Source organism: Melospiza georgiana, chromosome 7 (genome assembly GCF_028018845.1).
Source record: "Melospiza georgiana isolate bMelGeo1 chromosome 7, bMelGeo1.pri, whole genome shotgun sequence".
Lineage (NCBI taxonomy): Eukaryota > Metazoa > Chordata > Aves > Passeriformes > Passerellidae > Melospiza > Melospiza georgiana.
In genome coordinates, this window is record NC_080436.1 from 12,967,391 (window position 1) to 12,995,161 (window position 27,771).

Sequence of the window (27,771 nt, forward strand, 5' to 3'; positions counted from 1 at the left end):
GGGTTACTTTTAACACCTTACTATCACTGTCTTGAAGCTGTCTGGTGCATTTTAGTCCCTGTGGGACTGCTGCCCCAGCCAGCTGCAGGGCGCACCCAGCAGGGCGGCTGGGGCTCACCAGGGAAAACAGTTAAATATTTAATGACTGAGAAAAAAATAAATTACTGTGGTGGTTTATTTTGTTCCTCACCTTCCCCGAATCTAGAGAGAAAGCAAAATCAGCTTACTAGGGCAAAGAGTATTTATATATGAGGGAAGTACGAAGTAATTGCATTTTCATATTCACTGCGAAATACTTAAGCCTCCCCGGCTCCCCCAAAAAAACAAAATTTACTCAGTTTTCCACTGTATTTGTACCATTTTTATTTGTAAAAATAACCATCTGAATGCATTGCAATAGTAGTTTACAGTTAGGGTTCTTTATTACATTAATACAGCATTCAGTAGTTTAAAAAGTTACTAAACTGTGCTTGAGAAGATTCAGATTGAATTCCAAGTCATTGAATGAATTAAGTTTTTTTTTCCTCATTTCATATATGACATTTACCCAAGTCCTTAAACTTCAATTTACAAAAGCAAACAATACCGACAAAACCCCACCGAAACCATCAAACAATGTTTTATATAGTTTATTACAAATGTTATGCAAAATATAACACTGGCACCAGATGCGTATCACCATGGTTTGTAAAGATATATTGCACATGCTAAAGCATAAAATATAAGACAAAACCTACAAAACATAAGATATTGGCTTTAATATGTAGATCACTGCATAAGAAATGCATAAAATTACATTTTATACACACACTCAAGATTGTCACTAGTTTAAAACGCCCTTTCCTATAACACTGACCTAAGTTTACTTTTTGTGTAATAAGAAAGCATTTCCAGCACTGCGAAAATTATACATTATTCCTATAGAAATTTAGCATATTAATTTTCATTTCAATGCAGGTAGAACATATGAAAAGAAGAAACACTTTATACATTCAAAGAAGGTCTGAAATGAAAATTTACTGGTAATATATTGCTTTTATAACACTCAAATGAAAAAAAAAAAGACAAGTTTCACAAAACATTTCCATTATACACAAATATAAAAAGGCACTCTAATATTTCTTACATGACTAAGAATAAAAATCACAAATTTTTTTTTAAATCATCCTCAAATACATAACCAAGTTTCTCAACAGTACAATGGATAAACAATTCATTTCATGTGTTTGCTCTAATTCAATAACCTGGCAGTTGTTGACTGCATAAAAGTACCAAACACATTATGGTGCCCTTTTAGTAGCGATGAACAGAAATCCCCTGAGCTATTTCACAGCTATTTCAGGCAGTCCGGAGGTTGTAACTCAGTATTTATGAGAGAGACCTGGGAGCCCACCCTGCTCTGGATTCCGCCTGCAGCTGTGGTTACAATACAGGATGAAACGATCCTGCCAGCACACCCGGGCACGGAGCTGCCCCTGCCCAGGTGCCCTCTGCTGGGTGCACACACAGAAGCTGCCCACGTGTGTCAGCTGCAGGATCCGGGGTTAAGTGCAACGATTCTGTATGATTACTCTTGTAAGGAGTCCACAGAAAGGCAAGGAGATTATTTACAAGAGTAACTTTACTCGCATGCTTATATACCTGCCCTAAACTACACATTGATTTCTACATGTGATAAATTACAGATTGATGTGCTAGCATACAAAAAAAAAGGGATTCTGGTAACTCACGTGAGATGTGGGAGAGGCCAACACTCAGCACTTCTCAGTGTCTTGCTTGTGGCAGTTTTCCTGCTAAATCCAGCGCCCTCAAACACGACCTGTGCAGTGCCCTGGAGGTGAGCACAGCCTACATTCCTGTGCTTTTTGGAAGGCTGCATCCTGGCAGCATTGTGGGGTTTCATGGCTAAAGGTTGGATTTGGCTCCTGGAAGGACCAGCGTGACTCAGAAATAAATCACCTCTGCTTCTGAGATGCAGCAGCTGTTGCACTCCACAATTACCAGTGTTACCAGGTATTGCAATTAGAAAAAGGTTTTGGTAACTGTATGGGCAGCAGGTGAAAATAGTGAGACTTTTTAAATGACTGCTTCAAATAATATAACTTTTTATAAAGAGGGCTGGTTTTCTCTTAATGAAGCACTGTCATGTAGGATAACGTAATTTTCTGTATTTCAGGGTGAGACTTACAAGTAATCCTGCCAAGGAACCTGCCTACATTTCTGCTTAAAATAAGATTAAAATGCCGATTCTGCTGTTAGACAGGTGGCAGCTATTTCCCATATGTTTGTTTTCAATGCCATCCTTCTATATTAAAAAAAACCCAAAAGTTGAGATTACTATTCATTTTGGAACAGGCACCACTGAAAATTCTAACAACTGCTCTCTCCTCTTATTTTCAGTGTTTTAAGTAAGGTGGTTATTGCTATTCTGCAACTTTTAAAAGCAAAAATGATGAGAAAAACCAATTACAATGTTTTTTGGTGCTATTTCTGAGGAGAAAAGCGAGGTTGCAGATTCTCTGTCATTCTACTTTAGGAACTACAGAGTAGAGAGAAAAGGTTTTTTTTTTTATTGTAAACTTTGGAAAATTGCTAACAATCAAGGAAAAAATACTCAATTTTAGCAAGGCAAAATAAAATTAATATTTAATTTTTTTTCCTAATTAAAGGACTGAAATCTGCCAATAGATTTTCAACAATCCATCAGAACAGGGCCAAAAACTGCAACTAAAACTCAAATCCTTACTTTTCCTTTACTCTGCCAAAAGTGAGCACCGAGGAAGCTGATCTCAGCCTCCCAGCACAGAAACAGGCCTGAGACAAGCTGAGTGTGAATGACAGGAACAGAACACCTGACTCCATGCTCTGCCACAGCTGTGTGGGTTTTCTCACCTGTCTGGCAAGGGGCTGCATCCTTCTTAAACTCTTAAACAAAGGAAAGTGTTTTGCTTTCTGCTTTTTCCCAACACAGCCAGTGGACCTTTGCATTCCATACAAGATGGGCACTCTCCTAGTGTGCATCCACCCTTCCTTTTTGCTCCTCAGGCCCTCAGTCTCACCAGATTCACATTTCATTTCAGTATGCATGAATGCTAACTAGAAGAACAAGCCATAGTGATTTTTCCTGGGCATTTGTTTCATCTCAAATAAATAGAAACACATTTACATTAAAAGTATATGAACATATTCTAAAGTCTGGGGAAAAAACCCACCTGTGGTCAACACATCATCAGTTAAAAATGTCAACTTGAAACCGGTGTCATAAAATGTAAAATTCACCCAAGACTATTTTACCTCAAAAGTTTATATTTTTATCATTTAGAAAAAACTACTTCATTATGTCACTCACATTTGAACAAAAAAATAAAAGTAGCAAAGTCTTCAACTGAATTACTGAAGCATTTTGGTCCTCTTGGTACGGCTGGTTAGTTCATGATAGTTTTTTGTTTGTGTTTTTGTTTTTGTTTACAAAGTCTCATTCTTCCTTTTGTACATCTGTTGCAGAGGAGGGTCGGGGTCCATTTGACCTAGAAACTTTGGCAGAAGGAGTAAACATATTCACAAAGTTGACACTGCTTTAAAAGCTGGTGACAAAAGGCTTTTTTAGCATCTGTCTCTGGTCCCCTACACAGTACACTGCTATGTTTCTGGTGTTTGGTATTTCAACTTTTGGTGATACGCTTTCATTGCTTTACCTTTGCTCTGTTAATCCAAACACTGGCAAAAGTATTTTAAAATTCAATACTGTTAACAGTAAAAATAAATTATTTAACCATAGAAAAGGAAAAAAGCGCCATTTAAGTTGGCAAATCATTAGAAACTTTTACATACACCTTTGTCTACACATGATTTCTCCCGCTCTCCCCTTTTTTTACTGGTACTGGATTCATGATTAATGGCTCAGGTGACAGAAACATCTAATGACCCTAATTCTGTAGTGCAAATAAACATTTGTGCTGAATTGAAAAAAAATAAGGGCCAAGTGATCAGCATTTTACAGAAGTGATGTTCATGGGAAAATATGGTGGGATGAGCAGAATTTGGCCTTCAGAGTTAACAACTACATTTTTCTAATTGTGTACTGCAACTAAGAACTGTAGAAAGTGCCTTCCGTACGTTTAAGTGCTTAATACAGGCAGAATGTAAAAGGTTTCATTTCCTGTAGAAAAGTAATACAGGCAGTTTTAAGATTACAACTTTACCTTTGGTTCATGTAAAAAAATTATCTAATTAACAGAGCCCCTGGAAGCTTGAAACAGACAAACATAGGAAAGGGGTGATGCTCGAATCTGTGAAGGTTATCCTGGAAATAGGATTGTGCACTAAAGGTGCAGCTAAAACATGAAAGAACTCTTTACGAACAGTTCCCTTTTTATTTGTGCTGTCAAAAAGAAAAAAGGCATTTTCTCTTTTACTACTTAAAATAAGAGGTAGAGACTTTCCACAGGGGCACTTTGGGCCTAAAGAAAACATCAGGAAACTGAAAAGCTGCAGAACTCTAATAGGAATATGTTCCAGTAAATCCCTCTAATTTTGTTATTTAAAGGCTTGATTCTCATCAGCACTACAAATCTTTCAATAACTACTTGTCAAGAATAATAGTTAAGAATACAACCGTGGGATTTAAGCTGTTTAAAAAGACAAAAATTAAAGCTAAAACGAAACAATAATTTTTCGAATACCAATGAGTCAAAATGTTTCAGAATCCGAATCATTTTCATTGTACCCATCCTCTGTTCCTATGTTATTACTCAAGGGCTTATCATAAGAGTTAATGGTGCCCACAGCGGAGCCATCGCAGAGGTGCGTCCTGCCCAAATTGTCTTTTTTAAAACAAGCGAAGTTGAAAGCCGTCACTGAACTGGAGGGAGAAAAAGGCATCATGGTAGCCAAAATGAGTGCCAGGCAGTCAGCCACGTCTTTGTTAGGAGCACAAGCCAGGGCTGGCGTATGACCTGGGCACAAACGCAGACAAGGCAATGGTTAGTACTGAGGGCACCTGGGGCACCCGGCATTCCTCAGGGACATCTCTAGGGACACCGTGGGGACACGATGGGGTTACACATGCCAGGCGTGTTACTCACTCTCACGGCACATGCTGGGAGAGACACTGGGGGCACCGCAGTCACCGGGACCACAACAAGCACTGCTCGTGTGAAACCAGGCAGCAAACACTGCGCCAGGTGCACCACAGCTAAACACGGCTCTGCAGCACACACAGCATGGCCAGTACAGAACACAGGCACTGCAGCAACAGGCACAGAAACTGGCATCGCTTCTGTGCGCATGAACGAGTCTCATTCTGAGAACAACAGCTTGCATGAAACATGAAAGATATTAGTTTAAAAAATTTTGATTCAGTAAGCGAACAATTTTAAAGATTGATCAGTTGAGTATCTACTCAACTCGGCAAGCAGTTTATTTAGGAATTATATTATAAAAGAATTAGACCAGTGCAGGGGGTACATGGATAGCAGGTGTGACTGGATGTTTAGTTACCCAACTAAACATGGATGTTTAGTTACCCAAATATACACTGTGTTAGAAGAATATTAGCTGTTTTCAGCAAGCATGGCATACACTTCAAATACACAGCTAATAGGACTCCAATGTCAGTCAAACAAAGGACTGGGGAGCTATTAGAAGCTTGTCTTCACTGCAGTTTAACTTGGGTCCTGTCCAAGCACTGCCCTAAAGCAGCTCTTCATGTACATGAGCCCTGGAAGGCAGTGTGCTCATTACACTTACTGTCTCTACATTTTACACGCTGCTGTGCAGAACTCCAGCCCTTTCCAACAAATCCTCCTTTTATGCTAAGAGCTGAAAAATTCTTTGGCAGATGGTTAAATCTTCAGCACTGCAGCAATAGTAATGCGAGGCAGTGGCCACTTCTGGTACTACTGCCTCGAGGAAGCCAAGATCTGCAGCACAGATGAACTTGGTAAGCAAAAAGTGAATACAGTTTTGTTGCAAAATACCCACATTTAAGCACTGATTGCAGTCAGTGCATTTCCTCTTCCATGTGTTCCAAGTGTTAATGTTCTTTGAATGTGCTAAGGTTTTACTTGAACATATCTCTTTTAAAATGTGTATGCTGTTCCTAGAAAAACTAAATGTGTATAAAATTTAAATATAATTGTCATTTGTTACATACAAATTAGCTGGATTTGTATGTACTGTTTTAAGGATAAAATCTGTGGTTAGAAAATAGTCTGGTTCATTTTTCTGTCACCTATCTCTGAAGTGAGGTTAAGGTCAGATGACTTCTGTGGAACTCATTCATGCAAGTATAGCTAAGTAGCATTTGGCTTATAGTAAATACCAATCAGTTCTTTTCATCCTCAGATCTCAAATGTCTTGCAGTGATGGGTGAGTAGTTACTTTATTTAGTGTTACTTTATAGATATGGAAAGATGGAGGTACCAATTTCTTACATTAATGCCATGAAGTTACTATTGTAAGAAAAAACAACTGATTTCAGGAAGATATTTTTAAAAACTGTAATTGTAGAATCACATCATTCTATGTTTCCTTATAATTTTTAGGGAAGGGCTTCACTGAAGCCTGAAATAAAATTATTTAATTTAGTAACCAATTATGTATTTTTATGAGACAACAGTAATTTAATTGCATCTTGGTCAGATAATTTGCAAGCACAAGGTTTGATCTCAGAATGAGCTGGGACACACTCAAACACATGTTGATGGTTTTCTTCCTACCCATTAAAACATGCGCTGATTGAATGCAAATTCCTTAATTCTTCTGCAAGGCGTCAGAATTATCCGGTGCCACTTGCATGTTTAGGAAATTCAAGTTACCACTGCACTCAGGCATTAAAAAAGACTAGCTGTTGACAGTACATGCAAAATGAACAGTAAAAGGGACCACTGTGATGTTTAAAGTAGATTCTTATACTAAAGAAAGAGTATCTTTTAATTTTCTTCTTTTTAATAGGTACTCACACAACTCATTGTCTGTTCTTGGAAGGATAAAAGCATCAATGAAGTCTATCATCACCTTTTAAGTCTATTGCTTCAGTCTGTTGTAAAATTACCTGTTGGCTCCTACTGAAGACTGTCAAAGTGTATCATTTACTTACCATTTTCATCTACTGCCAGGACACAGGCCCCTTTGGCCAGCAGCTCTTCAACCACCATCTTTAGGCCATTTCGTGCAGCAATATGAAGAGGTCTACAAAAACAGAACAACTAAATTCAACTTTAGTTTACAACAGATTTTCCACACAAAGTTAGGCAATGCTTAAAGCATACTGAGCATGTGAAAGAGAATGGTTTCCTTCCTTGGATCATTACAATTGTATCATAGGCACTAAATTTTATTGCAGCCCTTGAAATAATTGACATGTTCCACATCTATAAAACAAGATTTCTTTTGTGCAAGCACACAAAGATGGCTTAATACTTTCCAGCCTAAAGACTTTATTTAAAAGTCTTTCTCATTTTTGCACTGTTTGCAGCACATAATTGATGTTTAAAAGGAAAAGGAATCCAAGGCTGAGAAACGCCTGTGTTCTGTCCTTAATTCTGGCTGCTACAGGCTGTTCAATATCATTGTATTGCCTTTTTATCCTTGAATACTCAATTGCTAATCTCTGCTACTGCAGAGCAGCTGGAAATTAAAAATAGCCATTGGTTTGCTCCTTTCCTGGCCCAGCACCCAATGCTCTGGTTTGGGGACAGCTAGCAGGACAGGAAAAACATTTTCAAGTTGGAAGAAGGGGAAAACAGGGCTAAGATGGAATAAATTCTTCTGCAAGCTCTAGGTGATCTGCCACCTGAACTCATGGTTGAATCTCCTGTGGTGGGATTCCCCCGTGCCAATAACCAGTTGCAGCTGATAACATATGCTATGGAGAGAAGTTGCACATAAAATATCACCTAAAAAACCTTCAGAGAACTAAATGTACCACCTTAAGCCTAAGTAAGTCTAAATAAATTTTTTAAATTTAGGGTGAAGTTCACTAGAAAATGCCAGATATATACTTACATGTTCACATGATTAATAGACATTTTGATATAATCTTTAAATAAATAACCTTGTATAATTTTTCAACCAGATCATGCATAGAAATGGCACAAACAGAATCAAAATTAAAAGTGAGAGTGCGATACAATTTGGGTCTTATTCAAGGGAAAGCATTAAAAAAAAATCAAAAATTAACTTTACTGTTCTATTAAGTAATCTGAGACATGAATTTGAAATGGTAAACTGGAATATTCTGATAAATCAGCTGAACTTGAGAGGATCAGGCTATACTTACGTCTGCAATGCATTATTTTTTGCATTAATAAGGCTCTGTTCTTGGATCTTGTCAAGTATTAACAAGGCACATTTTTCATGACCCTGTAGTCAGGGAAAAAAACCAAAAGTGTTAATTTGCTGAGGAGTTTGAAATTGAGGCAAAAAGAAATGTTACATAATAAAAGTGAAATTTAATAACTCAACTTGAAATACAAAAGATGCTGCTCAGTAAGCCTGTGTAGAAGGTGAACTAAGCGAATCTTAAAATACCATTTGCGAACCACTACTGCTGGGATGTTTTAGCACATTTAGAAATGTAGACATTCACCTGTCTTTCAACCCTGCATTCATGAAATATGAATTCACTTCCTCAGCTTTCAGAGAATGCTGTTTTCTCTTGAGTGAACATTCAGTGGATGATTTATCAGAACTGCACAGTGACAGAGAATGCTTTCATCTCAGAAACGAACACCACACTCTGTGGGTCTTTAAATGCCTTTCTGTATTATTAATAAGCTGCTAGAAAACCTCTTCAGTGTCAGAGAGCTCTAACAAAGGAACTTTGGGAATAATACAGATGCAGGCCTTATTTCTGATCCTGTTTCTGCACCGCAAGTTGTGCTGAGCCTACAGTCCTGGCAGGGGAAGAGCTGCCTGAAGGACCTTGAGAATTCAGCAAGGCTCATATGTCTGCAGAAACTGGAGTAATATGATCACATCGGAATCCAATCTGTGGGTAGGAGCAAAAGGAAAGGGAATCCTCTGTGCATATTTTCTTGCAGAAATAGCAGTAGAAATTGGAATTAAGAGGAAGAAGGCTTAGGAAGAGACACCATCATCCATCTAATCAATACCTCTGGTTTTACTCCTGCTTTGTTAGGGAAAATTTTGGTCTTCTTTCACAGGAATTGGATATAAATAAACAATAATTTTATTTTTCTTTATTATTGAACCTGTTAGGCTGTTTTACAGTGAGATTATCTGGTAAAACCTTAAAGGGTTTCCTTTACTTCTCTTAGTGTCACTTAGTTATGTTCCAGCTGTCATAAGAGCCATCCCTATTTCTCAATGTACAGTACTTTGAAACAGACAAGAGAAAAAGCTTGGAACAACTTTCTCTTCCTCACCACAACTGTGACCACCACATTTCCACTGCAGAAAAAAACTTGGGAGCATAAACACATACATACATTCATATGGACTGATGAGAATAAAAGCACAGAGAGGTGTTTGACTTACTTTACTGCTAGCCAAGTGCAAAGATGTATTCAACTCCTTATCTTTTAATGTCAGGTCAGCCTTGGCAATGTTCACCAAAAAGTCTGAGGTATAGAGTAGGAGTCAATGAACAAACCCAATGGGCAGATGAACATGTCAAAAGAGAGGAAAAAATTACTATTTCAGTATACATGTGCATAGACGCTAATTAATTAAGTCTTTATATGATGTAAGCCTTATAATGATGAAATTAGTGAATGAGAACAGACTAATCTAGTGCAGTTAATCAGCAGGCAAATGCAGAGCTAACAGCTTGTTTGTGGTGCCCCAAACTGTCATACATATATCGATCTTAACTTATTTATGAACTTCCCTATTTGCAGATCAGCAGTTTGAGCCTGAATCACCTTTGCCTCAGAACGACTGTAAATCCTGCTTTGAGAGGACTAAGGGGATATAAAGAACTTGGGGTGCAGCTGTGCTGTTGAAGCCAGAGAAAAGGGAGTTCTGCAAAGCCCATAAGGCCCCCAGTCAGCGTGCCTGTGGCACACAGTCTAGCCTGGAAAAAGCAGCTGCTGATAGCTGCCTTTTCAAGAATGGAGCTTCCTATAAAACAGGATGGAAAAGCTTACATAACCTTTTTCATACATGCAGCTTTACTGCTCCTCAAAATCAAGGAAGTAAAGGAGAACAGAATTACTACTGCCCTCGTGCTCTTGGGAGGAAGAAAGACTCAAAATTGTTATAGCAAATGTTCGCCAAGGCTGCAGAGAAGTAGTATTTTTTACGGATGAAAAGCTATCTTCCCGCAGAAGGATGTTATGCACACAATCTATTTTCCTTGCTGAGTTTTGCCAGGGCTCCCCTGTGGGGCAGAAGCACAGGGCAGGGGGCAGGGCCAGGGCAGCAGTCACTCACCGACGGCGCCCAGGTGCCCGCCGTGCGCTGCCATCATGAGCGGCGTCCTGCCCGCGCCGTCGGCCGCGTTCACCCGCGCGCTGTGGCTCAGCAGCAGCTGCAGGCACTCCACGTGGTCAGCAAAGGCTGCGGCGTGCAGGGGAGTCCTGGGGAGCAACAGCCACACAGCTACAGAGGGGCAACAGCCCCAGCTCCCCAAAAACCTCCACGAGCAAGAGGTTTTAGGGCTTTTCCCTATGGTGATAACTCGAATTTGATAAGGAGGTTGTAGTAGCAGCAGCTGAAGTAAGTTAAATAATATTGCCAGTCTCCAAAGGTGGATATGATAGTATGGAGATATGACACTGTGAAGAATCTCAGCCTATTTATTTTAATAGAGCATATTGTGTGACATGAAAAGCAGAAAATCCCTCACCCCTATTGATCTGATTTTACCTTTTTTTTTAAGCAAGCCTCAGTTGGGAAGAACTATCAGAAAAGAACAGACCCATTATTTTAAAAATTAAATATTTTGAATTGTAGTCAAAGATACTGCAGCAACAAGCCACAAGTAACTGCAGTACTATAAAAAGGCAGAAGGAATTTAATCCACTTTGAAGGTTATCAGTTTCTACAAGACATAGACATTGGAATTCATTCCCTGTGGCTCTTTGGCATTTTGGGTCCGAAGGGTGACTACTAGAGAGGAAAGATACTTCATACACAGCCCAGCTCAGTGCTGCTTCTGTTTTGCTTATCAGCAAAGGTGAGATGCTCTTACCCTCACAGAATTATGTAATCACTGTTACTGAGGGTATTAAATTTGTTTTAATAAAAGAAAACAATATGTGTTCACTTTTTAGAATTTCAGCAATTTTAATTAAATATATACATATATGGTGAGGAGATTCTCAATTTGACAAATGAAGGATTGGGCTGAATGCCCATCTCTTGCTGTAATAGTTCTATTTTGCTGTGTAGATATTCCCAGTTGTGTGCTTGGAGAATGCCAACATAACATGAAAACTATTAAAGAAATACTTTTCTGTATGTACTTAGTATCACTCCATTTAGCAAAGATAAATGTGTTTAAACATTTAACAAAGAAAACAGGTCCAGCAAACAGCCTATAGCCATAGATGTTCTAAACAAACAAAATACTATTACTTTTATATTTTTTCATATGTACTCTGACATTGAATACTTCATATTCTTGCTTCAAGTGAGACACCTTTTAGCTGTGCTGTGGTGTAAGCTGCTGTCTGAAAGAGTCAGCATGACAAATCTTAAGGATTAGTGCCAGAGGTTGAGAAAGAACTATGAAAATTACTAAATGGAGTCGTGAGATGCAATCTGTCCAAGGAACCATTACCTTCCTTTGTCATCCTCACAGTTGACAATGCTGGCGTCGATGGCTCCGATGAGTAGTGATGCACAGTTTTCATGATCATTGATTCTGCCAAAGAAAATACATTTTTAAAAGGCCATGTCTACGTATTTTTTCACTTTCCAATATTGGTTTACTTGATTTCCCATTAATATTTCTTAGTGGTTATTTCTAAGTTACCCTAATATGCCTTTGTCTTAATGCTTTTAGTCACACTTCTGCATATTCATAATTTCTCTTTAAACCAAACTGCATCTGCTACGATGGATTTCAGTCTTTAAAGCAAAGCTGATCTTTAATTCACTATGCACCAAGGTAATTTCCAAGTCCAGAACAAAGCTAGGATTAAACCCTTAATATCTTAAAATCCTTAGCCTGTATGTCAAACACCCCTGGGCCTGGAAAGCACTCATAGACACTTACATAAAGAGGGATTTATTCTAATGTTTAAGGTACTGAAACCCACATCTCTTCCAACTCATAGATTTAGTTCTTTGATTTGATGGATATGTTCAATTAACTTTTTCTGGGTTTTGCTAATTTGTCTCATTTCTTTATGAAAATGAACAGCATTTAGTAACAGAAGTAGACACACAGTATAGGTAACACACTTCCATATTGGATTAAAAGCTATTTTCATTTTAAATTTGCACACATGCTTAAATTGCCCACTCGTTTAAAATAATACAAATACTGATTTTTTTCCAAAGCTAATTACTAGAAATTCTGATTTAAAATAGTATGTTTCAGCCACAAAGAATTTTATTTCAAATGATCAGCTTTAAAATCATTTGCTCATGCAAATAATTTCCAAAAAAAGCTTGCTTTATTCTCATACTGCTACTTTCTGCAGACATATCCTAAAGCAACACTCAGTTGTTCCTGGAGATTTCTACTTACACAGCACAGTGCAATGGAGAGAAGCTATTACCATAGAACTTGTGGAAAAGTTTTTGTTCCAATAGTACCTCTATGCAGTTTTCATGACCTGTGAGAGAGCAGATATTTCACAGTGTTGCACAAAGCAGGTAATTCACTTAATTCATATTAGGCTTACACAGGTTGGAATCTAAAACTTTTAAGATCAAAATTGAACATGATGTGTATATAAGCTCTTACGTCATAAATCAGAGGATTTTTAAATTTTATGGCAGCAGCAAGAGAGGTCTGGGCTAATATTAGCATTTATTAAGAAAAAAGGAAAGCAAAAAAGCTCTTTTTAATGTGATGTCGTGTATGTTGCATTACATCCAAAGCTTAAATGTCAATACTGAGAAGCTTTATCCTTATATCAAGCAACAAGTTCAGATTATCCATTTTAGAATAATCGGTTCAGTTCAGAATATCCATCTATTCACATGGTCTCTTGCACCAAGAGCTCAAAGAAGCATTCCTGGTCACAGAGAAATCAATTTCAGCATGGACATGAATAAAACCAGTATTTCATCCTGGCTTCTTGTGACTTGGAGCAGAAGAGCCTCAAAGTCCCTGGGAGCTATGAACTGAAGGGTGCACACAGCAAATGCTAAGACAGGCAGCACACAGGTTAAATTTGCTTCTTCATTTCAAGCTCCTCCACCAGATGTCCCCAAGCTGAGCCGGGCAGCAGCCCCAGCAGAGCCTCACCGTTGTAGGAAGCCCAGTGCAGGGGTGTGTAGCCCTGGTTGTCCTTGAGGCTGCAGTCCTCCTCGGCCAGTGCCACCTGCAGTAACTCGCTCAGCCACGTGGCGTGACCCCGAGCTGCTGCAAAGTGCAGAGGGGTCCTGCCTCTGGCATCCTTACACAAAATAGAGACTTCTTTCTCTAACAGCATCTGAACACATTCTTCATGCCCAGTCATGATCTGGTAACAAAGAAAGGAGAACAGAAGTTGATGTAACACAGATTCTTGCCCCGGAAATACGGAATGTGATTGACACCCATGAACATGAAATGTGTGGATGACATTCAGCAGGCAGAGATGAGAGCCCCTTTGCTCACCTGCTGAACTGCTCTCTGCAGTTACCATAAAGTTCTGCATAAATGTCATTCCTTGCATCAGCTCCACATTGGGTAGGAAGCTAGACTTAGCTAGGAGAGTCAGCTTAGTCAAGCTGGGCTAGAAAAGATTAGATCTGCCTAGGAAAAACTTACAGGACTTACTTGCACCATTCCAAGAAAAATGAAAGTAACTACTGACCAGTTCTTTCAAAGAAATTATTTTCAGAATTCTTAAGCTGGTCAGTTATAAGAATAATGACTACTATTGCAAAGTGTCTAAAGAAAAAAAAAAGTGGTCTAATTATTACTAATTAACACAAATGTGAAATAAAAGCAAAGCGTTACTAAGAGCAGATCTGTCTTGCTTTGTATCTCATTGATTATGCCTGGTCATGTTTGCAATCATTTACAGTGTTCTCTAGATTTAAACATCCCTCTACTTCTAAGCGAGTTGTAGTCACAGCAAAATAAATAGAAAGGATTATAAAAATTAAGTCACCCCTCGATGTAAAGCTGTGCATCCCAGGAGATCAGCTGCATCTACAGATGCTTCTTTTTCAAGTAATAAAGAAACAGCATCAATGTGCCCATATGCCACTGCAAGCATTAATGGAGTTCTAGGGAAAGAAAAGAAAACCAGAGCAGTCAGAGCTATAAAATGGGATACTATTTGTCCCTGCTAACTTACACAGAGAAATCAGGAAGCCCTGCCTTTCTTGCCACTCCTACCCACAAACCCATTTCTTTTCCCCATGCTCATATATGACACCCAAGTGAAAACCTTTAGTATGAAATTATTGAGATGTTCAACAACAAACTGCCAGGACTGAAATAGTAACAAACTCACTTGTAAGAAGTTTACAGAGCAACACCATTCAAGACAATCTGTTGTCTTAATAACCTACAATTACTGTCACCTCCAGTGACACAAGAGTTTTACAATACCAAGTCTTGTGAATTCATGTCCTTGCTAGTTACCAAGATGACAATGACCCAAAGTATTTCTTTTGCAAATGCTGCACATTTGCTTAAAGAGGATGAAGGGACACGAGGGAAAAATTCAAGCTAAAATTTATACTAACATATCTTTCATTTGTTTCTGAAAGAGATCTGTTCTCCATCTGTTTCTAGGCAGACTAATACCATTTAAAATTAAATGTGCAGACATTATATGTACAACATTATATGTTCCAGACACCCCAGATGAGTTTCTTAAACCATTCACATTTTCACTTAGAAAATATATCTTATTTTCCCTGTATAACTGCCATTTAGGAAGCAGTGAAGCTTTTGTAGGAACATCTCAGATGCATGTGTCACCTCAAATAAACACTATGTCCTACTGCACCAGTCTAATGCACCAAATAAACCCTAGAACAGCAATGTTTTAGAAAGAAGAAGACTTTATAGAAACATCTCAGGAGCCTGTTCAGTTTTTATTGAATCTGGCCCACAAGATCTATAAAAGACTGTGTAAAGTATGAAGCAGAGGCTAAGATTAATGATTAGTCCTTTCCACATGGCTTACATCAACTGAATGTGTACTTTGTAATCTCTGCCAAATTCTATGAGGAAAAGTGCAGGAAATACAGTACTTCAAGTAAGTACTTTTTTGTGAGAAATATGAGATGCTATTAGAATTACAGAGCTGAAAAAAAAAGCCCCCAAAGAAAACTTACTGTCCTTTGGCATCTGTCACATCAGGGTTGTCTGCAACCTCCAGCAACAACCGTAAACAAGGTGTATGGCCATTAATGACTGTAAAGGAAAAAAACCTGTGTTTCATTTCAGATACTCTTCCACTGGAATGCTTAGGGATAAGAAATGCCCTTATAAACAAGGAAAATACTCCACCATATAACAGGTCAACATTCGCTCAATTTTTATTTAATTTGTGCCAGTGAAATGGTGAGCTGTTTTTTCCTTGACCTCACGAAGATGAGGACTTGTTCTCTTAGATACAAAAATCCCAAATGAGTAAAACAGAAACTGTGATATTCCCTTCTGAGAAGATTTCTACTAAAGCAGACAGCATTTCAAAATCCCTCAGACTGAGCAGGCAGGCAAGGCTTTCTGTGCTCAGTGTTGGAACACAGTAGGAAGTACATTGTCAAGGCTCCTTAATTTTATGTGCACTGTACAAGTGAGTACTTCAGTGCTGCTAGGAAAAATAGAAATCCATAAAGAATGACCAATGATACAAATGTCAAATTCATAAAAGCACGTAACACCAGAGACTAAAATTCCCTTTGTGATTATCCATTTTATCAAAAAGAGACTTATCAAAACATTTGGGTTTAGTGGTGTTTGGGGTTTTTCCTGGGGGAGGATATTTTGGGGGGTTTTTTTGGGTTTTGTGTTTTTTTGGATTTTTTTATGTAACCCATTGCTGCTAGGAAACAGCTTTGAGTCTCTACATTCTGTAGGGCCTGACACTGAATCCCATCTGTGTGTCAGCTGGCTTTAAGGCTTCAGACTTTCATGGGATGAAGAGACAGATATTTTCTTCTTTGAAAAACAACTCCTGTGCTCAGTGGATACACGTTGTGTTCTTATTACAGCAAGTCATGCATTCACACTGCCTACACCCTGTGGGCTGAGGCAAAACCCTTGGACACCACCTATGTCACATCATGCTGGCAGAGAAACCGGTGCACATCATCACATTCAAATTACTCATCCAAAAATAATCCTAGTTGATTTACACCCAGAAAAATAAAAGGCATTTTTAGTTATTTACCACTAAGTAATGACATATAGATAACATGTAAACAGTTCTGCAGGGCTGGTGATTCACTGGCTTGAGGTGGGGAAGCAAAGGTCTGTTCTTTCTCCCAGCAGGAGGAAGAGAAATCATAACTTGTTCACAAAGATGTGTGAAAATGATTTTGGTAAATGAGTTTTAGAACAGATTCTCCCAGAAACTCCTAGGACCTGACCCAGTGATTGCTAAGCATTACAGACCCTGCAGGGAACATTAGTTTTGCCAACAGACCCACAACACTAACACCAGGGGAACACTTGCAATGGATTCCCCAGGCTAGCCAGAGGAGAGGCTGGTGGTAATAAAATGACACAGGGATCATATCATTTGGGCAAAGGAAATTCTCCACGTTATGAAGCCAGAGGAAATCTATTACTTCATGGGGACAGTCAGAAAAAAATAAACACTTCATTAGTGTGAGTTCTCAAGTCACAAATCCCTTTACTGACACAAACGTGCAGAATTCTGTCATCCAATCCACCCCGGAGGCCTCCTGAGCTCAGCGCTCAGCAATTGTGCCGGTGTAATGAGAAGGAATGAGGGCAGACAAGTTTAAGGGCATGGGCACATGTTGCCTTCTTGTTTCTTCCCAGTGCAGCACGAGCAAGTGCTCATTCTGTGTGTGCAAATGCACGCTGGCACTCCGGGGAATAATGCAGCCAGAATTGTGCTGGATTTCTCAGGAGGCACCAGCTGACCTCGCACACCTGCAGCACGGACTCGGAACGGGCAGCAGCTCCCAGCAGGTGGCACCAGCCTTGCTCCAACATTCCTCCCCAAAGCGCTTCCCTGGGAACGTGGAAATGGGCACCTTGCAGGGGGATGCCTGGAGCAGGGGGTGGTAGGAGCTTTACTCCAGAGATCATTTCCACAGAACTCTACTGAGCTTTTGAGTAGAAGGTTCTTCTAGACGTTGTCTTAATGAATATTTACCTGAAGTGCACTTAACTCACATTTGAAAGCTTTCCAATTCATGCCAGTGGTGAATTTCCTTTACTAAGGAGTTCAAATACTCAACCCATCTCTGCATTACTTTCCATTCTGCTCCAGGTACATGTTCCCTTTTGTGTCTTATTCCTGGGTAGATTTTTTGCCTTTTTTCATGGTTGGACTTTTTGTGTATGTGTTTGTTTTTATGACATATCTATCTGACTTATTTTGCTTCACTGCAAATTTATAGAACAATTTATTTATACTCCTGGGAATGTTTTTTAGTCTGAGAAGCAAAAGGCATAATGGACCAGAAAAGTCTGCAATGAATCTTCCCACTTGTTGCATGTGGAAGGTACTCAATACTACAGTAATGGAGGTGATTCAAAAACAAATTAAAAGGGAGTGGATGGAACACCCTGAAATTATAATCTGAAATTATGTGAAGGTAAGAAAGGTGTGTATTAAAATAACATCTTCTATTCAACAAATGTACTCAATTTATTCAACAGATTAGTATTTTAAGTCAGAGCTGCTAACAAAAATATGGCTTTGTTACCATTCACTGAAGAACCTTTAGTACCGAAGTACCTTTATAGTTCAGTTGTGATAGCTGGAAACTTATGTCACTCTAACCACATTTTTAAATAAATGCAAATCTTTGCTGTAGTGATGATGTTCCAGACCAAGTCGCACCTTGTTCACATCAGATCCCAAGATATGTTTGAAGTAACTACAGGGAAAGCTCTTGACCACCACAGCTTAGTTTTCTGGTAGCACTAATACTGATTTCAATTAATCAAACCATCAATATTTATCATGGGGAGAAATGTGCTGAGTTCTGGTGCAAAGTTTAAGCAGACAGGAAGCATTTTTAGCATGCAGTGTGGGTCTATCATGAGCATTTCCTTCAGTACTGCAGACAAAATTGCTAAGTCTATTTGACCTCATGTTTCGAGGTTGCACTAACATGATCACACACAGAGAATAAACTGATACTACAGAATATATATGCATTTCAGCAAGATTAAAAAGACCATTGAGTCTGGTCCTGAATGAATTATCCACGTGGTATTAATTTTCCTTCCCACTAGAGGCCACTGCTACCCTGCACGGAGCCCCTCCTGGAACAGCACAGGAGACACATTCCCTTTGGCACCTCTCCATATTTACCTGACAGGTACCTGTCAAATAATAACTTTCACATCAACGACAAAGTCTACATTTCCCAGCTCATTTTGCATGTTACATAATTAACACCCCACACATGAGGAAAGGAGCAGGCTGCCAGCAAGTGCAAGTTTGCAGGCTGGCTCAGGAGGAGGAGGAGGAGCCTGAAAGAGGGGGGTGAATTTCTGTGGTGCTGCCACTGCAAATGGGTGCAAGTTTTGAACACCAGAACATTTTCATTGCCAATCAGAGCCCACATTTATTTTTCAACCTTTCTTCCAAAGGAGAAGCAGCGAGGCAAATGTTCCCTCCTCCCTTGATTACTTGGCTGAAGAAGCAGCAGGAGAAGGTGTCATGAGGGAAATATCACACCTCCTGAGGAGTAGGTGGTGACAGAGAGGGGCAAGCAGGTAAGGGCAGAGCAGTAGTGGTATGAAAAAATATGGGGTTCTGTATGAGGGAGGACTGAACCACAGGGGCAGAGGAGAAAAAGATGAATGAAACAGTAGAAAAATGGTTTAAATGTACAACATCAGCAAACAAGTATCACTCCTCAAGACACGTGAGAATGTTCTTCCCTTTAGAAGAAATGTGCACAGCAACAGCAGGTAAGCAAATGTACCTGCTTCAGTGTGGGAGGGTTCATACCACAGGGGCAGCATAAGATTCCACTCACCTGAGGCATGGAGGGGGGTCCTTTTGGTGACATTGTCCTTTACAGTGACAGAAGCACCCTGGCTGATGAGAGCTTCCACACACTCGGCATGGCCTCTGAACGCAGCCAAGTCCAGAGCAGTGCGTCCCTTGTCATCCTTGATATCCAGATCCACCAGGGACTGCAGAAGCACCTCCAGAGCTTGATGATGACCATTATAGGCCTAGAATTATGAAATATGTCATGTAAAGGACACAATTCCATCTTTCAAAGACCTTTCCCATAAATTCTGAATTAAATCCAGCCCATTCAATATTTCCTAAACACAAAAGAAATCTGTTTTATTGATTCCTTATGACTCTCTCTTCAGCCTGAGAGGATTTTTCCAAATTTCACTGTACTCAAGAAATTACACAATTCTTGATTTGCTCCAACCCAAAGTGAGGAAATTTCAGGCAATAATTTGCCAAGCCAGCACAGGTCAATCAGCAAATCATTTTTCACATGCTACAGTATCTGACAGGGAAACATTTGCTTCAAAAACCAGATTCACTAGAGAGCTCCATGGATTATCACCTGACTGGTGCTGAATTCAACACATGTGCTGGTCTCCAACTAAACAAAAGCAATTCTCAAACCAGATTTTTGTGCAAATATAAACACAAACTTGACCTGCTGTTTACAGCTGAGGCTTCATGGAGAATTCCTGCCAGCAGGATCATTTGGTAGAACAACTACAGTGGACAGGCAGATGCACTTCCAGACCTACAGCCACCCTGGGGCCAACAGCACAAACAGGGGTGGCATTGCAAAACCCAGTGGACAGTGCCAGAAATTGGAAAGGTTTTGATCAGCTTTGTAGGGCCTGCCCTCCTCTCTACTGTCATACTCAGAGCATCCTTTTTATTTACACCCAATTGTATAGTTAGTGTTATCAGAGTTGAAGATGTGAACTCTCCATGCCGAAAGACATTCAAAATGTGATGGGGCACAGCCCTGAAAATATCTGCTCTAGCTGATTCTACTTTTACCACAGAGGTGGGACTCAATCTCCAGAGGTCCATGTCAACCACATCAACCCCAGCTATTTTGTGATTGTGCACAAGGGAACTGGGAAGAGGAACCATGAATCTTGAGCTCTTGGGACAGGGGAACAGCTGTTATCTCTGAGGCCACCTCTGCTGGATCCTATTGTGATGTGCCAGTGTCTGTACCATTCTCACAGGGCACTGCTGGATCCCGTCCCACACCCTGCTGTGTACCAGACATTTTTTTTGCATTGCACCTCTCCACCAGAACATCAGAGAATCTCATTCCATGAGCAAAGCCTAGGCTCAAGCTTTGGCCACATATTTATAACCTAGTTCTAAATACAAGTGTGAATTTCCATTTAATTACACTTCAGTGTCTGTGTCATCTTCTTACCCAAGTGTTAGAGTTGGGAAGAGCCAAGAGCTTCAACTGCCTAAAACTTAATTAACGATTCCAGCCCAGAACCTGGGTTTGTTACATCCCTTCCCACCTTTTTCAAAACAAGCCCACAGTTAAACTTGCTTCAAAGACAGAGATTAAGGAACTATTCTAGGAGATACTGATCAAATGCTGTACACATCTCGTACTTACAGCTAAATGCAAAGGACTTTTTGTAGCTGCAGAATCAGATTCCTCAAATATATTGTTGGTTTTTTCCAGAAGCTGGGAAGAAAAAAAATAAAGTCTTAAAACATTTTTACATGAGACAGGATAAATTTTCATGGACTATAAATCTATAAATCAGCAAAGATGCATTTTGGCCACAGTAATTATTGAAGGATTGCAAAGTATTTTCAAGCTTTTCTGCACAGGGTAAAGCAATAAAACCAGCTTAAAAGCTTGTCATGAACACCCTTACCCTGATTAATTAGTTTCCATGAAATCCTGGGGCCTGCTTGGGTGAGAAAGGAGCCCTTAAAACAATGGATTTGTGGAATAGAGCCCTCAGTAAATTTACATTGGAGAAAGCTCAGTTTCATGATTATACAGCATGTGCAAGCCATGTCTGATACAGTGTTTTGGGTAATTCTGACACATAATTAGCACTGGGAATAATTATAGCTGAGCTGTGAATCACTGATAAATTATAAAATTGACTGAAAGAACAATCTGCTCCTGCAATGACAGTCTTCCAAAATGCAACATGTCCCTGAACTCTTACAAGCATCCAGTGATATCTAGTAACAAATTTGTATAATCCTCTTCATTTTACAGCTTAAAACCAAGGACATTTCCACCCATCTAGAAGGAGGAGCTGTGGAAAAGCACCACTCCACAACAGGACATGAACCTGACAACTTATCCAGCTGAGGCTGCAAAGAAAATCATGCACAGTGTTAAGAATACTACTGACAATTCAACAATTGATGAGTGGCACTTCTCATGTGCTTGGCCTTTTGCTTAATAATTACTTAGAGTTAGTCTCCAAAAGCTTTGGGGCTGGAAATTAACATTTTACAGAAAATCACCAATGGGAGGTTGTATAAAAAACATAAAAGCATGACAGTCAGCTAAAACAGACTTGGAATTTTTCTAAGGCTAGAAGTACATTTTTCAGTCTTTTTCAAGGTTTTTCACTTGGTTGGCTGGTTTGGTTTCTGGGGTTTTTATTAGACACTAAGGAATTAATCCAAAGACTGAAAAATAATCAAGTATGTCAGGTTTTTTACAATCTAGACAATTTTAGGGTATGACAACATGGAAAATTCTCCAAAGAGACCACGAAAGGCTACAGGGGGTTTTGCCTGTGCTGCAAGATGATGCCATATTCCTAAGCAATGATCTAGGCCTGAACTTTTGGTGTAACAACTTAGTCTACAATAAAAATTAGCCTTAATAATGCATAAGGTGTTACAAATCTCTTATCCTGAATCCTATGGAAAAGCTAGAAAATTAGGCAGCAATTTAATTTACTTGTATATTTTGTGCCTAGCAATATGTCAAGACTATGTGTTGATAAAAATCATAAGCAGGTAGGTGTGTGTATTAGCAGGTAATGCAAATTTTAACACTTCCCTGCAGCTAAGAGGAAGAAAAAAAAAAATCAAGCCTCCCACCAGTTTCTTGGTAGGTTTGGGGCAGAGTTAAGAAACTCATTTGGTGTTGCCATGTGGAACCACCTCCAGTTAAAACACTGTTCTTCTCTTATATAAGAGAGCTGTGAACAGGATGCAGCCGTAGCCAGCTATGAATACACAAATGCATCTGATTTTCTCCAGTGAGTAAACAAGCTAAAAAATCCCACTAAACAAAGCCAAGCACTAAGCCTGTTCCCCTGCCTACCTGATAGTGGCCTTTGGTCTGTGTCCATGAGGCCAGCACAGCAGACTAATTTAGTAATTTTTAATTATATTTATCATCACCATGCTGAAATTCCAGGATCAAAATCATAACAAGTAAATACTTCCCTTCACCTGTCAGAAGGCTCCAAAAGTCTCCAGGAACAAGGCAGATAATTGCCTTTCAAACAGATGAAAAAAACCACAGAGAAAATTGACAAAATTAAGGCTCTAAAGGCACAAATTGTGGGATTGGAGAGCCCCTCACAAAAGGCATCTCCATGGCTTAGTCAAAGCAGCTTAGGCTGGTACAGACCAGGCTTAATGAGCTTATTAGTCATAAGGCTGAATATCTCCATCAGAAAGTCAAGTGCAAACAAGAATTTGATGGCAAACCTGGAAGCTCTCAGAAACAGAGCCATACACTGCAAGAGGAGAAATTATAAAGGAGAACAAGAAGAGAAGATAAAAGACACAGCACTAATAATGTTTTTTTGCATTCCTTGTCAAGCATTGTTTTTTAACAATTAAGTCACTTGAATGATAAATGTAATGTAGAAAGAGATAAAAAATACCAAGTCCAAGTCACCAAGAAATCCTCCAGTTTTACCAGTGTTTCCATGGTTCTAAGGATGCTTTTATAGTAAATTACATGTATTTGCTATAATAACACATAGAACAGTGAGTCCTTGGGGGACTCTAGCTCCATTATACTTGGAAGAAGCTATCCATAGTTGCATCTGTTTTTAAAAAAGGTAAATTTATCATTCAGAGTCATTTGTCCTGGCAGCCATGGAAGCTTAAATCCCACAGAGCTCACAGAGCAGTCCCAGCATGTCTGCTGTGCTGCAATCCATCCCTGCCTGTGGAGCTGCACTTCACCAAAGACACACAAATAAGCATGAATTGCCAACAGTTTATGGTTACTGGGGGCTGACTGGACAATGTCCCAGCATACTGCAGTTCTTATTTTTTGAGACTTTAAAAGTTTGCCTTGTAGCAGATTGCTTTTATCTGTATTGACTGTGACAGATTTCAGGTGGATGTCAGAACTGTGCCAAGACCCTGCATGAGAGGGGCTCTTCCCTGTGGGCAGGTCAGAACCTTTCTGAAGAGAAGGGCACCCTTCTTCTCTTTCTGCCTCTTGGGAATCCCCAGCATGACCCTTTCACTTCCTGTGACAGCATCATTTAATACTGCAAGTAATCTTGTGAAGTCTTCTTCAGACTCAGGAACATGAATGCTTTGGGAGATGCAGACTAAGATTAAACATCAATTATTCAGTTCTAGTCTTACAAACTAACAGCACTACAAGGTTACTATTATAAACTCTCTTCTCTTCCCCAGTTCAGCATGAAGATGAATAACTTTTGCAGTTCACACCATTTCATTTGTGCAGCAAGGGTATTTACAGGCATAAGAGGATTTACTGCCTGATTTTATTCTGTGGTTATAATAAATTACTCTATAGCAGGATACAGTGTGGGCTCCCCCCTTCATTTTTGGGGCATTCAGACATGCCAGTTAATGAGTCAGGATACTTCCTATGATTGTCCTCATAATATATGCTAAAATTCAGCTCTGGTATTAAAAAAAAAAAAAAATAAAAGCAGCTTCATGGAGCATATCAGTAATTTAAAATTACCATAAAGCAGAAAAAGTGATAATACTTTCATCATGCATAAAAGGTTTAAGCTGCACTTTTCAAAGCAAGAGTCAAAAGAAAGTCCAAGCCATAGACAATGAAACAATGGGAACTATGGAACTATCTCAGACCTTCCAAGAGAACAGAATGTGTGAATCTGTCCAAGCCATCATGCACAGGCACCTCCAGGCACAGCCATTGCAGTGCACTCCCAATAGGTATGTATGTCCCAGGCTTGTGCTACCTGGCACTGAAGTTAAAGGGACTTTTCTTTGAGAGTTTTACTGTTTATTAAAGCAGCTTTGACATCCCAACACACACCCTGGCAGTACTGCTGGTGAGCCCCTGCAGTTTGGTGCCACTCACGCCGACTGTAAAATGGCAAAGCATTAGATTGGCTGTGTATATTCTAAAAACAGCCTTTACTCTGAAAAGTTATTCATCTAACAGTGTTCAGATATATCCACATGTGTGAAGAGCTGATCAAAAGGCAATAAAGACAAAAGAAATGGTTGGAATTCTGCAGTGATGCTGCTGATCACTCACAAGGTCATTCGGAAGTGGCAACTGGTCACGATTTTTAATGTCACTTTCAGAACTGAATACAAATATATGAGCTAGGTGTCACTTTGCATCTCATATTTCCTGATAAATTGGAACAGATAATTGTCTCTGCTCTGGGAAAACATGCCACCAACAGCTTCTTATAAATAAAGGCTTTTCCAGCAAGTAGCCAGGACAAGATTGAAAACCCTCATCAGTTGTTTCTGATGACACAGAAAAGAGCAGTGAACCTCTTCACTACTTTATCTCTAATCAGGGAAGTACATTTTAAAAATCTCAGAATTATTCCTAATTGATGAAAAATTCAAAGGTGAAGTGGCACAAATATATCCTCAGGGGAACAAGCAATCCTGTAAGCTCTCTCCATATTCGTAAATACACATGATCAAATTATTTTATTTTAATTATTTGATCAGGTTAAAACCAATGTGCCTCTTAACCTAGTGCTGATGCTTTCCTAAGATCAGGCTTTAAAAATCCAATTCATCAGTACTGGCATCAATTTCACTCACATGCACAGATATGGGTGAAGTTAAATTAAGCAAGAAGTATTTTCACCAGAGCTCAGGCTGAGCCTGAAGAGATGTGTGAGTAGCTCTGTGCAACTCCTCCAGTACAAAATTTAAGTACCCAATACCCAGCAGAGCAGTCACCACCATGCAAACAGGACACTTACCTGGCATGTCAGAGAACACTGTTCAGGGCTTTAAACATATCTAAGTCTGAAACTCAAGCAGCCTCCAGGCCCTGGGCTGTTCTCAGCTGGGGCTCTGATCTTCCCTTGGAGCTCTTCCACTCCATACCAAACCATTTCATGTTAAGCCACAGGAGTGCCATACTCAGTGGCTCATAGGGACAGGTGATTGTCACCCAGGGAGTGTTTAAACAATGCAGAACAGCTCCAAATGAGAGTGAGAGATCACCCCCAGCACCAGCCTGCATAATGTGTGGGTTACTCCTCGGGGTGTAGAAGTCCAATTCCTTTGTCATTCAGAGCAGAGATCTGAACCTGGGACTCCCACACTCAAATAACATATATCATGTTTCTTTCTGGCCAGAAATTCTACCTCAGAGGTTCTGTAAAATCTCACACTTTCCTTTAAGGACTCTCTTTTGCAAAATCATACAGCTCTGCAAAAGATATAGGAAGGCTTATATTTAGAGAAATTATTAGAAGTTTCCTCTTTAGAGAGAAAACTTGAGGACTGGTGAAATACAGTGACAGTCAATTTTTAAAATGTGCATTTCAGTGTTATTTTTGCTACTCTCCTCTCATTTGAGCCTCTACTCTGAAACACACACAAGTACTTTATAAATTCAAGCTCGCTTGAAGCCACGTAATTTACATTTCCTCTCCAAAACACTTTAAAATTGGCCACAAACTTCCAGAAAACAGCCAAGTGTGGTTCCATTTCACACTGCCAAACGCAGGGTTACTTTAACATCCAGGGAAGTGTCATGCCAGCCAGGTACGTGCACTGGCCTCACAGCCCCTGAGACTGACTGAGGAGAAGCAACAGCCTTGAGCAAAGCTGGAGCCTGCAAGCAGCAGGAAGAAGGAATTCCAATGGAAGCAGAAGCAGCACACATGCAATTGCTTCAAGGACATGGCATGCTGGTTAAGAGTTGTGATTCTTCTTCCTCAGGCTTCACCAGAGTGAATACAAGGATTTGCAAAGTACTAAGAAGTTGAAATAAAGATACACAACATGCAATTGCTTTTCATTTACTCACTATATCCAAGGGAGTTTTGCTTCCAATCTAATTAAAAATGTCAATCAGAATGAGAATAATTAAAGACAGAAACACCCAAGTGTAATGGTAATCTGAAAATGTTTCTTGGTTTATTTTTCCTGTACAGTAACTGCATTGCAAGCAGTGCATGAACAGAACCATGGACCAGACCCTATGTGTCCCATCCTGCACTGTCCACACCCAGCAGAAATACTCCTGAAGCAATGACCCCACAGCCACTGTGGATGGATATCAGGTACATTAATTCATAAGGCAGGAAGGAAGAGGGGAGAATAATGACAGTGTTTAAGATCCATCTCCTCAATTGACAAAACACAGATCAACAGATATATAATACACACACACTCACAGTGAGAGGCTTTGCTTAATGAAGTGAGATTGCTTTGCAAACCTACAAACACCAATAAACCAGTGACAGTTTCTGTTTGAAAGTCTGCTCATGCAGGCAAACATCTTGCCTTGGATAAATAAACGTGACTGCACCCCTAAAATCCCAGTGACCACAGCTCTGAGAGCCTAATACTCTAATGCAATGTGCCTTGATCAAATGTCCTTTTCTTTGGATTCAGTAGATTTGAGGGAGCCAGATATTCTTCACACATAACATTTAAACACCACACACACAGATACACAGAAAGGTATTTCAGGGAATGGCAGAAGTCCACAATCTCTTTCCTAACTGAAGGAAAAATGTCTCCTGAAGTTCTGCAGTGGCCTTGCTGTTCTCTGTCAAAAGTGTGTCTTGCTTCTCCACCCCAGGAAAATAAAAACACAGACTAAAAAAGACAAGATGTGTCGGAGAGACAGAAAATAAACCCCAGAGATGCTAAGCAATACTCTATCCTAAAAGGCAAAGTGCCAGCAGGGTGCCAGGGCAAACAGTAAATTCCTGCCCTTGTTGATTTCCTAAGCAGCATTAGCTTTTTAGAAAACATTTTCAGAATCCAAGTTATCTGCTTTCCAAAACATAAAATCTAAGACAAATTGCACTTCTATAAACTAACTTATACCAGTGTATCTAGCCTATATGGGCTCCTACTGATTATTTAAACAGTGGGTCTGGGTACATATTGCACAAATGCTGACATCAAAGCTCAACCAATTAAATCAGTCTACTGTGATTTGGGGGGTTCTACAACTGACAGACAAATTAGGTGTATTAAAGTTCTTTTTGAGCATTAAGTTCCTAAGTTCTTTTCCTTTTTAGAACCACTTAGGTTAATGACTTTGTGC

At 39.6% G+C, this 27,771-nt stretch overlaps 1 protein-coding gene across 10 annotated transcripts in view; it reads right to left on the bottom strand.

Moving 5' to 3' along the window:
• Positions 1-338: 338 nt before the first annotated feature.
• ANKRD44 (ankyrin repeat domain 44) overlaps positions 339-27,771 on the bottom strand; it is a 131,618-nt gene continuing 104,185 nt past the window's right edge. For 3 of the 10 annotated variants that reach the window (XM_058028404.1, XM_058028401.1, XM_058028400.1), the window contains exons 17-29: positions 26,518-26,544; positions 20,887-20,958; positions 19,285-19,486; positions 15,424-15,502; positions 14,244-14,361; positions 13,391-13,607; positions 12,665-12,752; positions 11,750-11,833; positions 10,399-10,544; positions 9,502-9,584; positions 8,282-8,364; positions 7,100-7,191; positions 339-4,955 (exon numbers count right to left, since the gene is read on the bottom strand). In XM_058028404.1, coding sequence (XP_057884387.1) covers positions 4,690-4,955; positions 7,100-7,191; positions 8,282-8,364; positions 9,502-9,584; positions 10,399-10,544; positions 11,750-11,833; positions 12,665-12,752; positions 13,391-13,607; positions 14,244-14,361; positions 15,424-15,502; positions 19,285-19,486; positions 20,887-20,958; positions 26,518-26,544 — 1,557 coding nt within the window. In that variant the 3' untranslated portion in view covers positions 339-4,689. Of the gene's footprint in view, positions 4,956-6,719; positions 6,792-7,099; positions 7,192-8,281; positions 8,365-9,501; positions 9,585-10,398; positions 10,545-11,749; positions 11,834-12,664; positions 12,753-13,390; positions 13,608-14,243; positions 14,362-15,423; positions 15,503-19,284; positions 19,487-20,886; positions 20,959-26,517; positions 26,545-27,771 lie in introns of all 10 variants that reach the window. The other 7 variants (XM_058028405.1, XM_058028403.1, XM_058028402.1 and 4 more) reach the window with 4 other exon arrangements.